The sequence below is a fragment of the Psammomys obesus genome, unplaced genomic scaffold, assembly GCF_907164565.1.
Source record: "Psammomys obesus unplaced genomic scaffold, mPsaObe1.curated_primary_1811, whole genome shotgun sequence".
Classification (NCBI taxonomy): domain Eukaryota; kingdom Metazoa; phylum Chordata; class Mammalia; order Rodentia; family Muridae; genus Psammomys; species Psammomys obesus.
The window spans coordinates 2,541,117-2,555,987 of record NW_026585685.1 but is presented as its reverse complement, the minus strand read 5'-3'; the positions used below and the strand labels follow the sequence as shown (position 1 = coordinate 2,555,987).

Here is a 14,871-nt window from a genome sequence, read left to right as displayed (position 1 = left end):
GGTCTTGAAGGAAGGGAAGTGTGCACGGCGCGCGCGCGCGCTCGTCTGTATTCGGAAGCATTTCTCTAGCGGACCAATGACAAGTAGTAAGAGGACCCCAAGGAAAGGGAAGACTCCAAGAGCCTGGGGAGGGGATCCGCAGATCCGCGCCGGCCTGGATTCAGCAGAGAGGAGTCCCGCGCGGCCAAGCAGCTGCAGTCCAGCCCGGTCCCCTCCAGGTCCCTGACGCTCGAGAGAAGCTACTCAGAGCAAGCGGGCTAGCCCGGACTGCGCCGCACCCAGACTCTCCGCGCCTTACTCTCAAGTCCCCGGTGTCCTGCAGGAGGGCTCGCTCCGAAGCCCTCGCGAGACGGGGACACGCGCGTCCCGGGTCCCGGCGGCGCCCTCCTGCCGGGAGACCCGGGCTGGCAGCCGCTAGCTCGGTCCGGGCCCGGCGGGGAGGGGTTAGGGACGGGGGCGGAGCGAGCTGGAGCCGGTGTCAGGTTGCTCCGGTAACGGTGACGTGCACGCGTGGGAGGAGCCATCACGCAGGTTGCATATTTTAGGAAGTGAGGAGGAGGCGCGGGCTCGAGCTGCGGCTGGGTCTGGGGCGCGGAGCCTCGTCGGGAGGAGGCGGACACGTGGCAGCGGCGGCGGCGGCAGCAGCGGCGGCAGCAGCGGCGGCCTCGGTCCCGGGCGCCGGCCGTCCACCCTCTTTCCTCCCGCGGCAGCCCTAGTTCCCGCCTCTCGGCTCCCCCGGCCCCGCTCTCCCGGCCGGGAGCTGCTCTCTTCTCTTTCTAGTCTCCAGCCACAGGTCCCGGCGCGGGGCCCGCAGCGCCGCCACCATGGGGAAGGGGGTGAGTGTCTGGCGAGCCCGGGCCGCGGGAGGGGGCGCGGGAGGAAGCGGCTTGGGGACCCGGCTCATGGCCGTGGAGGAGCGGGCGAGGGGCGGGCGCTGAGCGCGGAGGAGGAGCACCCCGGGCGGCATCCCTGAGGCGGGCGCCTGCCCTGCCTGCACCCTCCGCTCTCCCTCACCGCGCGCCTTGCGCTTCCTTTCTCCCTCCTCCCTCCATGCCCAGGGGAAGGAGCGCTCCTCCCCTTCCCCCGGGGAGCTCCACCAGGGCCCCCTCGCGGTGGCTTTTCTCGCCGCGGCCCGGCGCCGGCGAGGGCAGCCTCCGGGTCGAGACTCCCTTCTCCTGGAGGCGTTGGGGCTCGGCCAGCTCCCCGCAGAGGCGACCGCCCTCCCCCAAAGGAAAAAAACTGGCTTCCCCTTACGGCAGAGCCAGCCCAGCGAAGCTGGTGCCAGAAAGGGTGTGACTTCACAGCCCAAAGATAGCCTTTAAGGTATACTTTTGAGAGCTTTAAAATGGGCCACTTTCCATAACAGGATGCGCCTTTGGTAACTGGTGGACTTGTCTTAACGGTGGGGAGGGATGTGTGGATTCATGTCAGGGGACGATTCTTGAAGGGACCCAGGCTGACCCTCCAGGGCCGCGGGGTGCAGTCAGTCCGACAAAGGACTGGAGACCGGACAGTTGGTAGCGTTACAAAAGCCACGCGGGTTTCCTGCACCGCTGTCTCACCCAAGAGCGGTTCCCGAAGGGAGTGAGGGATCCCGGGCACGAACAATGCTGAGTTTCCCACCTTGATTCCTCCTGTCCACCTCAGAAAAATAGTTCCTGACCTCAAAGCAGCTCAAATCCAACGGATAAAAAATTTACCCGAAATCACCCAGAACATGTAAGTTCCTAGGTTGAAAAAGCACCAGTCACGAGAATACAGGTGGGCGAGTCCACTCCATCCTCTTTAGGCCCGAGCAAGTGGATAGGCTGTAGACACTCTGCAGGTCCCAAGGCACCTGGGTATATTCTGGGATGGGGCCAGAGAGCAGCACATTCTTTGGAGACGAAATGGATTTTGAAGGAGATAATTGTAGGACTTGGGCCAGGTAGAGAGAACAGGGACCCTGGGAGCGCCCAGTGTGGGCTAATGCAGCATCATAGCAAAGAGCCTATCGCCTGCCTGGCCTCCACTACCCACGATGGAAAGCGGGTCTGTGTGCCACGCCATCCTGCGTGCCATCTAAGCCGTTTCTATAAACCATTTATTCATTAAAGGCCCCTCTTTCTACTCCATTCCCTTCAAAAAGTATCCTTGTCAAGGTGAGTGGCTTTTAGGGAACAGAAAGGCAGACCAAAGTCTAGGAAGGTGAAATGGCTTGTTCAAGGTCAAATGGTGGTTTACTGACAACAGGTGCCTGACAACCTGTTGCTCTCAAGCTCACACATACATCTGCCTCTCCGGCATCATTCTCTCCGCAGAGCTCTAAAGTTATCCTCCAGGAGGAACTGGGGTGTTTGTAATAATAAGTAAACTAGGCAGATGTTTAAGTCAGAGTGATGCCCGTAAACCTAGATGAGTCTGCCTAGTGAAGTGTCACCATAGCAGCGCAGCTGAGAATTCAGTGGAGGTTCAACCCAAGTGTTTTTCCTTGGTGGACTCAGATAAGCTGGATGTTAGGTTGCACGCATGCAGTCATATGTGCGTGCATGTCTTTCCCAATGACTTAATAATGGCTGAACTGGCCAGAGGAATATTTCATACTGAAATGTTGGGATTTTTCCACATGGGGATTAAAATGTGGGTGGAGCAATGACTAAAGCTGTGTTGATAATTGGTTAACCAGGAAGCTTACCGGCAGCTAATTTTTAAGGTCACTGTGATCTCTCCAGCCCCACCCCCACCCCCTTTCTCAAGTGCCGATGAGCGTCTAGGTGTGGGTGATATTTTCAGGTGATTTTTACTAGCTTTCAAAGCCCAGCTGCTGAACGTTTGGTGAGAAAAATGAAGGACCAGCTTGCTGAATCATTCCTGGATAAAACAGGATTTTGTCCCTTTTTTTTTTTTTTTTTTTCTTATTGAGTGTTTTTGCCACTGACTCGCCCTAAAATCCTCAGTGAGGCCTACCACCACAAGTGCTTAGCTCACCAAAGGTACACACCAGGATTGTTTAGAAATGCAAGAGACTTTGTTTTAAAGTTTATAAAAGATGATAGAAGGGAGGGTCTCCCTAACCTTTCACTGCCGTCCTGGATTTGGTTGAATATTAACTTAGACACCTAGAAAAGAAATCCCGGCTTATGACTAGTGATTTAAAGACTAGGCAGGGAAAGAGGTTCCGGTGAAGGTGACACAGGAGTACATACCCATGTCAGCAGAAATCCTGGTTGTAGGGTAACATTATCAGCTGCCCTTTTGGAGCTAAACTCAAAAGTGTGACTAAATACCCACTGGCTGCTATAAAGCTAGTACTTTAGACTCAAAACACTGTAAGGCAGAGTCCTCCCAATGGAAAGTGGCCCAGTCCGGCCACGAGCAACGAAGGCACTCAGAGGACACAGTGCACAGTGGGGTTGGTCCAGGAGGCCAAGGGGAAGAGGCGTGAGGCTGGTTGAGGCCTCCACCTTTTGACTGCTAGTTATATTATACGGTGTAAGAGAGTAACAGTTTCCTACCTGGAAGGTTCTCTGCCTCCGTTAAAAGAGGCTGCCTGCTGTTAATTTGTAGCTTTCTCTCCTGGCAAGTTTGTAACAGTGGTGACTCACCTTTGGGTGGAAGAGTAGGAACAGGGAGGAAGCTCTTGCATGCAAGAAAATAGAAAACACCCCCCACCCCACCCTAAAAGCCTTTATAAAGATCCAGCGAAGGGCTAAAACTTAAAATCACGTGTCAGAATAAAGAGTAGTTTCAGTGTGAAAGCAGAGACTTGGCACTCACACTGATCCATCCTTGAACTTTCAAAACCAACGTCTAAGGATTACTTAGCAACAAGTACACAGAAGTGATTTTTCTCTTCTCACCAGAATGTTCTTTTAGGAATAGGTCAGTGAGAGGGAGGCATTAACTACACAGCCCTGAGGTACTTTGTAGGAAGAACTAAGTCAAATTTTTGCATCATTTAAAGACAGCAGATTTTTTGAAAAAGCAAAGCCCCGAAGCTCTGGTTTCTGGTCTGGCCAGATAGGGAGTCCGCCCTGAGGAGCAAGTGGGGTCATCGGTGTACTGTTTGTGGAGTGGGTGCCATGCCCGTGTGTACTGCTGGGGCTTACGAAGTCATTAGGACTGGAAACCAAACAGACCTTCATAAACTGCTCTTCTTCACTCCCTGGCCCTTTGAAAGCTATGGAACAATTTGCCTTTCTCCTGAGAAACATTAAAGAAGGAAAAGAATGAGAAATGCTGTTAACTGCTCTTCAAAAGGGAGGTATTCATTGGTATGGCTGGAAACTCTTACGTTTGCCCAAAGCAAATCCAGTTACTAGCATCTTAGACTTTCACTTTCCAAGTGAAGACTTTCACAGTGAACACTGGTCATTTTTAACTTTTTGAAAGTCTCATAGGGAGAGATGGCCGTTTCTCAGCTAGAACATCAGTGCCCAGGGCCCCCTGCCAGCCAGCAGGCCTGAAGAAGAAATCCGAGTGTCAGATCAGATGGGCTCACAGTAATCAGAGTGGCTGGGTTTGGATAACAGAGCATTGGGCAGACTGTTTGTCCATCCCTGCCAGCCCTGTCTAATTCTAAATTACCATGAGAATGTGTCTAGTGGGTGCTGATGTAAAGTAAAGGAAATGTTACAATGCTCCACCTTTAAAATTCCTTCATTTATGTATTTTTCGGGGGGGGGGGGCGGGGGGCCGATCACTAATAGAGCCGGGTCTGAACTTTCTCACTTTGTCCTGAATTGAGACTTTGAGAGGAAGTGTGTTCTTTGATATAAATCACCTCATTAGCTGTGCTGAAATCTGGTGTCAGGAATTCATAAGACGTTCTTAACATGTATTTGTTTGATGTTTGGGATAACAGATTCTGTCAATGAGAAAAGAGGAATTCCACCCCCCCCCCCCACCCACACCCACACACACACACTTTTTTCTTTTTTTTTTTTTTTTTTTGTTCCGTGCCCAAAAGGTTTTTTTTTTTTTTTTTTTTTTTTTTTTAATCCAATAGACCTCATTCTCTAGTTGCTTTGTGACTTTACAATGAAATCTATCTGGGCATTGTCTCTTATCAGGTTTTACTCAAACCCCATTTAGTAACAGCAATCTCATGTTCTCTGTTGGTCATTTGAAAAGTTGATTGATGGTGCCTCTGGTTTTATCTTGGAAGCTTTCATTATTTGGGGACTAGTAATCACTATAACGTTTTGTCATCTGTGGGCCTCGGTGTTTATCTTTCCGGTCTGTTATCCCGATGTAATTCAGAGCCTTGGGGCACACAGGGTGCAGAGCCTCTCTGTTCGCACCCTCCCTGTCATGCTTCCGTGGCACCAAGTTGTGTTTCTATAAGCCTTCAGCGCCTCTGCCCTCTTCAACCCAGCAGTCATTTGGCTTCCTAGGCTTCAAGCCACTTATTAAAGAGTGATCAGGACTTCCTGGAACCTGATGTCACCCCCCCACCCCCACCCTGCCTGCAGTGCTTGTACCAGTTGTTAAGCTATTCTCTCTCAAACTAGAGTGATGGCAATGGAGGGGGGGTGGTCTGAGGGGGTCGGATGGAGGGTGTTAAAGGGTGAGCAGAAAGTTTAGATTCATTCAGGCGTTTTCGAGAGGTCTAATATTCCATGGGGCTGGTGCTTTCAGTATGTGGAAGAACAAGACAATTTTTTTAGATTCTCCACATACTTTACAATTTTTTTTATTTATTTATTTTTGGATGGTTGTGGATACATTCTGTAGCTAGAAGGGTAGGCTGGTGGGTTTTTTTTTAAGAATCTGCTAAGGAGGAAGGTTGGGTGATGTTCCCATGAGATGACGGAACCCGGTGGCTGAGCTCATCTGTGTGGCTGGTGGGCTACATACAGCCGGGATTAGATCCTGAACTGGGTTCACAAAGGAACCTTGTGCTCTGGCTTTGCAGGAGTACATTTCCCAACATGTATGTGTTCAGGAGCGAGAGGAGGAACCTAAGGCATGGTATGGGGGTTGGGGTGCCTCCTTAGTTACCTCCTCTGCAGAGAATTGCTATTCCAGAAGTGTCACTGTGGGCTGGAAAACAGCTAAAGGACTGTGACTGTCTCTCCATTGTCCTCCGTTTGCCAGCCCTCGTCAGCCTAGGCATTAGTAGAGCCCTCAGATCCTCAGCTAGAAAAGATGTCCCTAAACTGAAGCATTTAGGCTTAGGACCGACTATAAACATGGCAGACTAGGCCAGATTGATGCTTTCTGTGCAATATCTCTGAGAGCTGGCTCTGTAGGAAGCGAGGAGTGGCAGTAATGTGTGCAGCAACTGGGTTATCACAGTGACCTTTGTCCAGCACTGTGCGGACAACCTTTACAGACAGAGCTGACTTGGAGGTTGAGGTTTTGATATGACAATGGGGAATACTCCCCCACACACCTTTTACTAACGGCTGGCCAAAGTTAGGCAGAGCCTACTGTAGTAACCAGGAGAATCAGCCTGCCTCTGGCTTCCCTGCCAAGATGGACTTTGCCAAATTGAGTTTGAAGGTGCCATCACCACAGCCCTCTTGGCCAGCTGTGAATTGGGTGACATTTGGAGCAGTTACTTTGCCACGGTTGTAGCCTCTCTTGCTAGTCAAAAGCTTTTGTTCTCAGTCCTGGAAACAGTTCTTAGGTTGTTTTGTTCTGATAAGTGTTTTGTTTTCAGATTCAACTAACCAAGCTCTCCGAATGCCTTAGGTAAGTTAATAGTTATGACAAAGCAGGAAGGCAAGGCTGACTGTTCATGGACACAGATGGCAGTGCTAGGTTGACACAGGCAGAGTTGAAAGCGCCATCCACTGACCTGGCCTGAGTGAGTGGGGATCTTAGGCCTCCAAGTCCCCTTTGGGCAATTCAGCTGGAACTTCATAAGTCTAGGAAAGGCCTCGTGAGCTCTCTGGCTGTAGAACCAAAGGTGGTGGTGGTGGTGGTGGTGGTGGGCCCTAGAAGGGTCCCTGGGTGCTAGTGGGTTCTGTGAAGGGCACAGGGCAGAGATAGTGCTGGTGCCTGTGTAGGCTTCAAGTGGCAGTCCACTGGAGAGGAAGATCCTTATTTAAATCTCACTGGTGTGTGTGTGTGTCACAATTCTGTGTATATGTGTGAAAGTGTGACAGTATGTATGTATGTGTGAGAGTGTGTTCCACTGTGTGTGTGAAAGTCGGTATGTGTGAGAAAGAGTGTGTGAAGAGCATATGAGATTGTGATGGTATATGTGTGAGGAGAGTGTGAGAGAGAATGTGACTGTGTGTGTGAGAGAGAGAGAGTGTGGGGGACCGTGTGTGTGATCGCCATCTTTATTCTAATAACTGGTAAATTTGTAGCTGTCTTCTGCCTTCCCCAAACACATTTCCTCCTGCGAGTGATGAATTAACTCAAGAAGAGGAAGGAACATTTTCCCCTCGAAAAGGTCATGGGGATTTCTTGTTCCCTCTTTGTGCAGACCAGCATGTCTTTCAGTGAAATCTTGTTACATATCTGTTTTGTCCTTTGTCCCTCCTGTCCAGGATTTTCTCCTTTTATCTCCAGCATACCTTCCTCTCGTCCAAAGCAAATTTCCTTGGGAATCTCTGGGAAAGTGGAAGCCTAGGACACATAGGTTGAAATAATGACACAGCCAGCCTTGAAGCATCACATGGAGTAATGCCTTGCTGTAACTTCCTGGTTCCTAACTTAGAATGGAAAACATTAATAACCCAGTGTACTCCCTTTTCATCAGCTGCCCTTCTGAGGATGGCACAGCTTGTTGAATGCCCCTTCCAGATTTCCCTCAGGGACACTCAAAGGGAGCCACTTGATGGAGCATCGCTGAGTTCCAGTCACTCTGTTGCTCTGTGGGGCTGAGTGAAAAGCGACCAGTATTTTCTGACCGAGAAAGGAGAAATTACGGTTCTGGCGCCCAAACAAGTGGGGAGGTCACTGAAGTCCACGGAGGGAACACCTCACCACTCCCCTGCTGTGACCTTTGCTTTTAAAAGAAATAAGGAAAATGTCCTACCCCACACCACAAACACATACTTATTCAGATTTGAAATTATGGCTCTTAGTGCCCATAGGAACCCAAGGATCTCTAGACCCGCACCAGGAAGAGCTAGCATTAAATTATTGTTTTACTTGTGGGCGAGAACTGAATAGGATAGGATAAGCTGCCTCGTTCTTTTAGACAAACATTGCCTACTTGAAAAATTAAGATTTTTGGAGAAATAATTTTACATGTTAATATCCCTTTTACATATGTCCCCATTTAAAACTGTGCCTCAAATAGCATGAATTTATAAAGGGTTTTGGCTGTTAGAAAATGGAGACTCCCCAACTTTACTCCCTGTAGCTCTGAAGGTACAGGCAGAGCACTGCTTTTGTAATGGGTGATAAAACTTTGGAAGAGGTCCAGTGATGGCTGCCTTGTGCCAATATTTCTCTTCTCCCTTTTGGAGTGGAAAATGTTAAGAGTCTGAGAATAACCAAAGCACACAGACAGTGAGGCTGGGGGATTCTAACAGCGCTCCTCATGCAAACATATTTTCATGAAATTGAACTTGCTTGAAGAGGTATAAGGTGTATTTTAAAGATCACTCTACACTGGCCACATACTCGGAAGAGCCCTTAGCCAGCGTCTGCAAAATGGCTTTAGAGCGCTCTGCTTTCCCATTAGATCTGTATAGGAATGTGGCTCATCTCTGCTCAAAGCCCTCTAGTTTCCTTTTTATTCAACACATGCAGTGACTATTCATCTAAACTCTGGCACCAGACTGCCACTCAGAGAGGCACTCAGAGCTGTGGTTGCCCCACAGTGGAGGGAATGTGAGGAATGCGGACTGTCTTCAGCCTGCTCCGCTCTGGACAGATAAGATGAAGCTTCAAGTGCCCCCCCCCCCCCCGCGCTCTCAAGGAAGAAGTCATTTGTCAAGTAACACGGTGTTGAATTCCAGCAGCCACTACCCTAAGCAGGCTTTCTCTGCAGCCTTCCAAATTCAAGTGCATGCTGTATTTTATTTGCTACTTAGTATATGATGACTGAAATACATGCTGGTTTTGGGTTTTATGTTCATTTGGGACAACAAAATGAAATGTAGACAGGAGAGTTCCCAGGTGTTGCTTGAGTAGCTGCTAATGTACCACTTACAGTCAGAGGAGAGTCCCGTGAAACAAGTGAGAGCACCACCAAGCATTTATTGTAAGGCAAGCCCTACAGACCTCCCCCCCCACCTCCTCACCCCTCCCCTCCCGAGGTAGCCTGCAAGGGAGAGGCCTCTCCACAGACTTTGGAGGAACGAGTTCAGGTTTCTTGCATATAGGCTCAGGCACTTTAAACAGGGTGAGGGAGTGGAACAGTCTAAATTTAAATTATAGAATCAACATTTTCTCTAAAAATCCTTCCAGTTTTGAGAGGCGTAGGTGGCTGCTGTGAATTATGCGATAACGCACACGCTTTTCCTGCATCCTGCTTGTGTCAAAACATTTCCAGAGCCTTTCGTTTTAGGGGATTTTATTTTAAGAATGGGCTGGAGACTCCCTTTCTTTCTTTCTTTCTTTCTTTCTTTCTTTCTTTCTTTCTTTCTCTTTTCTCTCTTTTATTTTTTTGTAGCTTAGTTTAGAATTTTTAAGGACTTGTAGATGTCTTGTTTCTTCCTGAAAAAAAAATGAAATGTGGTTAGTATCCTTGAATGTGACCATTCAAGACATTTAAACCATGCATGGTTTTTGCATTGAGAAGAATCTGATCATAACATCAGAGAGACTGGCACTCAGAGGTCTCGTTAAATCCTCAGAACTGCTGCCTGAGGTTGTCTGTTCTTAATCGTGTTGTAGAGAGGGAAATTGAGCCTCAGGAGTTGGTGGCTTTCCTCAAACTCTCTTTAACTGGTGGCTAGTGAGGCTCAGGACTTCAGCGTCTGTCTGACTGGTTCACAATGCAAACTTAGGCACTGGACTGGGCTCAATGTTACTAATGGAAACATGGGTTTCATTCCTTCAGTGGGCAAGGCAGAGGACTGCAGAATGGGGGGGTTTAACGTTGTGGCCACTGTTCTCCCCAAACGCAAGACTGTTTGAAGCGTGTTACAACCTCCCCATTTGTCTTCATACCCTCGGGTGGACACAAGATGTCTTGAGTGATGGTGGCAGTAACCCACCATCGAGGGCCTTGTTTATGTACTGTGCAGTATAAGCTCACATGGGTTATGATGAATATTAATCCAGTGACTTTTCCAACCGTGTCCCTGTGGCTCCCATCCCACCGCCACACACGTACACCCAGAGGCCGAGAGACAAAGAGAGCAGCACAACCTTGAGTTCCCAGCTGCTGCACAGAGCTCACCCACTGCCCCTTTCCCCTTCTCTTTTCTGTAGGTCGGACGAGACAAGTATGAGCCCGCAGCTGTTTCAGAGCATGGCGACAAGAAGGGCAAAAAGGCTAAGAAGGAAAGGGACATGGATGAACTCAAGAAGGAAGTGTCTATGGTAAGTGCTGAAAGGAAGATGGGTTTTGTAGTTTTTCTTAAAAATGAATTGCACCTTCCACCTGTGAATAGGCGCTGCTGCACTCTGCCTTAAAAGTAGTTACAGCATTTGCTTTGCAGCACTTTCCTCCCGGGGCTGTAGAGGTCAGTGCAAAAAGCTGTTAAAGAGTTAAACAAGGTCTTTATTCACCCACCGTAAGCAGTGGGAGTGTTCTTGTACCACACACAGTCTCCGCTTTTCCCTCACATATGCTGAGTACTAGAGACCTGCTTTAAGCTAAGGAGGCTTCTGTGACTTAACCCATCCAGAGCCAACCTGGACAGGGGGCGTCCTCACGTAGACGAGCGGTTCTCAGCCTGTGGGTTGCCGCTGTCAGATGACCCTTCCGCAGGGGTCACATATAAGAAATCCTGCACATCAGATATTTACATTATGATTCATAACAGTAGCAAAATTCCGGTCGTGAAGTAGTGACAAAAGTAATGTTATGGCTGGGGTCACCACAGCATGAGGCACTGTATTAAAGGGTCGCAGGTTAGGAAGGTTGAGAACCACTGGTCTAGACATCCAAGAGTTGTGGGGTGTCCCTGACCTGAATCAGCAGGTGATAATGGACCTCCGTCACCCAGCATTGGCTATCCCTCGGGAAGCTCTCTCAGGAGACCACCGTGAGGCTGATGCATATTCTAGGCAGTCATGGGAAGAAACTTTTCTTGATGAACTTAATAGGGATGGGTGGTGTGGGTGCTCTTTCTCTTTTGATTTTTGGGTCTGTAATTTTTGTTTTCTCTTTTCCCTTAGGACGACCATAAACTCAGCCTTGACGAACTCCATCGTAAATACGGGACAGACTTGAGCCGAGTATGTACTCATTTGAAGCCCGCCATACCAAATCAGAGTTTTCCCTGCTGTGTTTTCTTCCATCTGACAGGTCTGGCCTTGCTGAGAGTCATATACTGACAGCCAGTGTTGGCTGTGTGACGTGCACAGAACTTGGGCTTGTGTGCCCCACTAAAACCTTGTGGTAGCTGACACTAGTTTTCCTGTCTGTCCTCTAGTGCTATAAACCAGTGAGTTGGGAGCACCAGGTTTTGAGGATGGTTCCAAAGCCAGGCTTCTTCCCTTTCCTTGTGCGCATTTTTAAAACTGAGACAGATCCAGCAGCCAGCTGAGGCTTTAGTGGTTAGGCAACTTTGTACTTTTCTCGCCCTGGTTTGTGGGGGTGTGTCAGAACTTCGGTTACCTCACTATGTATTTACAACTTGAATGAAAATTTCAAAACACACCCCCCACCAAAATGTGCATAGCATATTATGTTTTCTACCAGCACTCTGAAAATTATTCTGAGGAAAGATGTTCTTTGTTGTTAGAATCAGTGCAGTGACTCAAATAGATGTCGCTGGAACAAGCTGAGGCCTTTGGAACAACTGCCCCTGGGCTCAGAGAGGGGCCTCAGCTCTACTCAGACCCTCTTGTCGCTGGTTACTCTGCTCTCTGTGGGCCAGGCTGTCTCTTTAAGCATTTCACCCACTATTTCCTGGTTTTATTAGATTCTAATGTCGGTGGGCTCTCTGGGACTTTCAAAGTCCATCGACTCAGACACTGTGGGCCCCTTCTGATTTTCGATTAATAGAGCTATATAACAGCCCATGTTATAAGAGGTGGTCATGAAATTAGGCAGGCTAGCTAAAGGGCCCAGCCCAGTGCTCGGGGTGTGCATAGGGCTCAAATGTTAAGTCATTGTTTTATTAACCTGTCTGTGGATAACCCAGCAGGGACCTGAGGCAGATGAGGGTGCTGAGAAATTCCTTGTTGTTTTTTTTTTTTTCTCATACTGTTTCTTTCTTCTTTCCTCATCACTTAATAGTTAGCACCAATGTTCAAAATAACACAGACACCAAGTACACACAAACAGATACTTTAGACAGAAATGTGTTCTGTCTTTTTTTTTTAACCTGATATTTTGATAGTACAAAAGTAATCCTGTTTTCTTCTCTTAATATGAGTCTTGTGTCTGCCTCTGAGACAGGTTTTAAGGCCCAGTAGAACATGCAGACTGCTTTGCTTTTCCAGTGGACACTGTTAAACTGACAGGTTTCCCAAGAGTTAGCTGAAATATGTGTGTGGGTGAGTGCTTCGCTGCCAGGCCAGTGTTTTTATTGCCGTTGTGAGAATGAAGTTCTGTACTTACAACTTGGCTGTTAACTCAGTAAGAGCTTGGATTCGTGCAGGAAAATTTTCTTTCTCTCCTGTTTGTAGATCTTACCCTCCCCCTTTATAGAATCAGTGCACAGAAAACTCCCAAAGTTCCTAACTTACAAAACCAAACCATTTAGCTAAAATGGGTGCCTTTTCAGTATAAAACTTAGAAAAAAAAAATCAACCTGATTCAGATTTTCCATGGTTTCTTTAAAAAAGTTTTAAATGAGATTTTAGAGTATTACAGGTTCCTAAGGGAATGGGTTTTGTTTGTCTGTTGGAATTCCCTGCTTGTTTTTTGGTAGAGTCAGCCAGGCTTCATCTGGCTCTGCAGCTGGGAGCCTGTTTCTTCCCTAATCCTACTGTGGACTTCTTGTTATTAGGAAAGCATAATGGCTTATGAATGTTGGGGCACCTTGTCTGATGTCCGGCTCTCTACTCCTCAGGGCTTAACACCCGCAAGGGCAGCTGAGATCCTGGCCCGGGATGGCCCCAACGCCCTCACTCCCCCTCCCACTACTCCTGAATGGGTCAAATTCTGCCGGCAGCTGTTTGGGGGCTTCTCCATGTTGCTGTGGATTGGAGCCATTCTTTGTTTCCTGGCTTATGGCATCCGAAGTGCTACAGAAGAGGAACCGCCAAATGACGATGTGAGTTGTATAGTTATGGGAGGGCTATTGCCTCCTAGACCCACCTAGACCTGTCTGGTCTAAAGACCTGTCTTCCTCTTCCACTCTGGGTCCTGCTACAGGATGTCTGCCTGACATGTGGCAGGAGCTCTGCCAGGTCTCAGCATGGCCCTAGCTGCCACAGGTAGATGGCAGAGCTCAGCTCTGCACTTAGGTGTAATCCACTTGCCTGGAAAAGTTCCTCCTGTAGAAGTTCTTGGAAAGATATCATTGTTTGAAGAAAGCAGGAGAAATAGAGTCACCTAGAATATTTGCAAAAGCCTCATTAAGTCAGTGGCCAGGGGTCTGTAACTGTTTCCATTTCTGAGCTTCTTGTCCACAGGCTTGAGAGAGATAAACATGAAGACATGAGTTTCCTATTTCTGAAGGCATGACCTTTCCAGATCTGGGGTTTTGTTTTTTTTGTTTTGATTTGATTTGATTCCGTCTGAAATTTGTAACTATCTCCACAGCTCTTACAAGAGTCACGGGCCCTGACTTGTCTGTTCCCTTCTAGCTGTACCTCGGTGTGGTGCTCTCTGCTGTAGTCATCATAACTGGCTGTTTCTCCTATTATCAAGAAGCTAAAAGTTCCAAGATCATGGAATCCTTCAAAAACATGGTCCCTCAGGTACCTGATGCTTTGTTCTTCCCTTTTGAAAGATTGATAAATTAATGTGAACTTGTCCAAGCAAACTGAGAGCAAGTGCCGTATCCAGTGGTAACAGCTGTGAAGTGATTGTTGAGGAAGCTGCAGTGTTTTGTGTAGAGATGAACGTTATCTTTGCTATAGACTCATGTAACTTGGGGTGAGCTCACTTGTAACCTGGTCTTGTTTCGAACTTTACTCTTGCTCTGTTGGGATCCACCTAACGTCTTCCCTTCCGAAGCAAGCCCTTGTGATTCGAAACGGTGAGAAAATGAGCATCAACGCAGAGGATGTGGTTGTTGGGGATCTGGTGGAGGTGAAAGGCGGAGACCGAATCCCTGCTGACCTCAGAATCATATCCGCAAACGGCTGCAAGGTAGGTTAGCTGGGACCCTCCTCTCGGCCAGCTCTGCTTGGAAGACAGGGTGAACTGAGGGTCGCAGTAGCCCATGGTGAGACCGCGATACTTACCTGAGGCTTACTTTCCTCACACACAGGTGGATAACTCCTCACTCACTGGAGAATCTGAACCACAGACCCGGTCCCCAGATTTCACAAACGAGAACCCCTTGGAGACGAGGAACATTGCCTTCTTCTCAACCAACTGTGTTGAAGGTAGGCTAACCAAAGGCACTCTTTAGCACGACTTAGTGTGTGTTGTGTGTGTTAACAGAGAGGGAGAGAAGATAGGTGTAGTTCCTCATTTCATTGGCCCTGTTCTGACAGCCTCCCTCAGCACAGAGCACAGAGACTTCACCTGCTGCCAGGAAAGCCCAGGAAGTTTTTCCCACACAGTGCTCTCTTGCTGATAGCAGCCGGCCAGTATGGCTCCTGCTCTCCTGGTAGTGTGTAACAATCCCTTTACCAGACTTGGCTTTAAAACAGACAGCAAGTTCTCCAGAGAGCTGGTTCTTTTTA

General features: G+C 48.4%; 1 protein-coding gene across 1 annotated transcript in view; it reads left to right on the top strand.

Annotated features, from left to right (window-relative positions):
* Nucleotides 1–568: 568 nt before the first annotated feature.
* Nucleotides 569–14,871, top strand: part of Atp1a1 (ATPase Na+/K+ transporting subunit alpha 1) — a 28,971-nt gene continuing 14,668 nt past the window's right edge. The window contains exons 1-7 of the mRNA XM_055628456.1: nt 569–836; nt 10,327–10,437; nt 11,239–11,298; nt 13,083–13,286; nt 13,822–13,935; nt 14,195–14,329; nt 14,451–14,568. Of these exons, the coding sequence (XP_055484431.1) occupies nt 825–836; nt 10,327–10,437; nt 11,239–11,298; nt 13,083–13,286; nt 13,822–13,935; nt 14,195–14,329; nt 14,451–14,568 (754 nt within the window). The 5' untranslated portion in view covers nt 569–824. The remainder of the gene's footprint in view (nt 837–10,326; nt 10,438–11,238; nt 11,299–13,082; nt 13,287–13,821; nt 13,936–14,194; nt 14,330–14,450; nt 14,569–14,871) is intronic.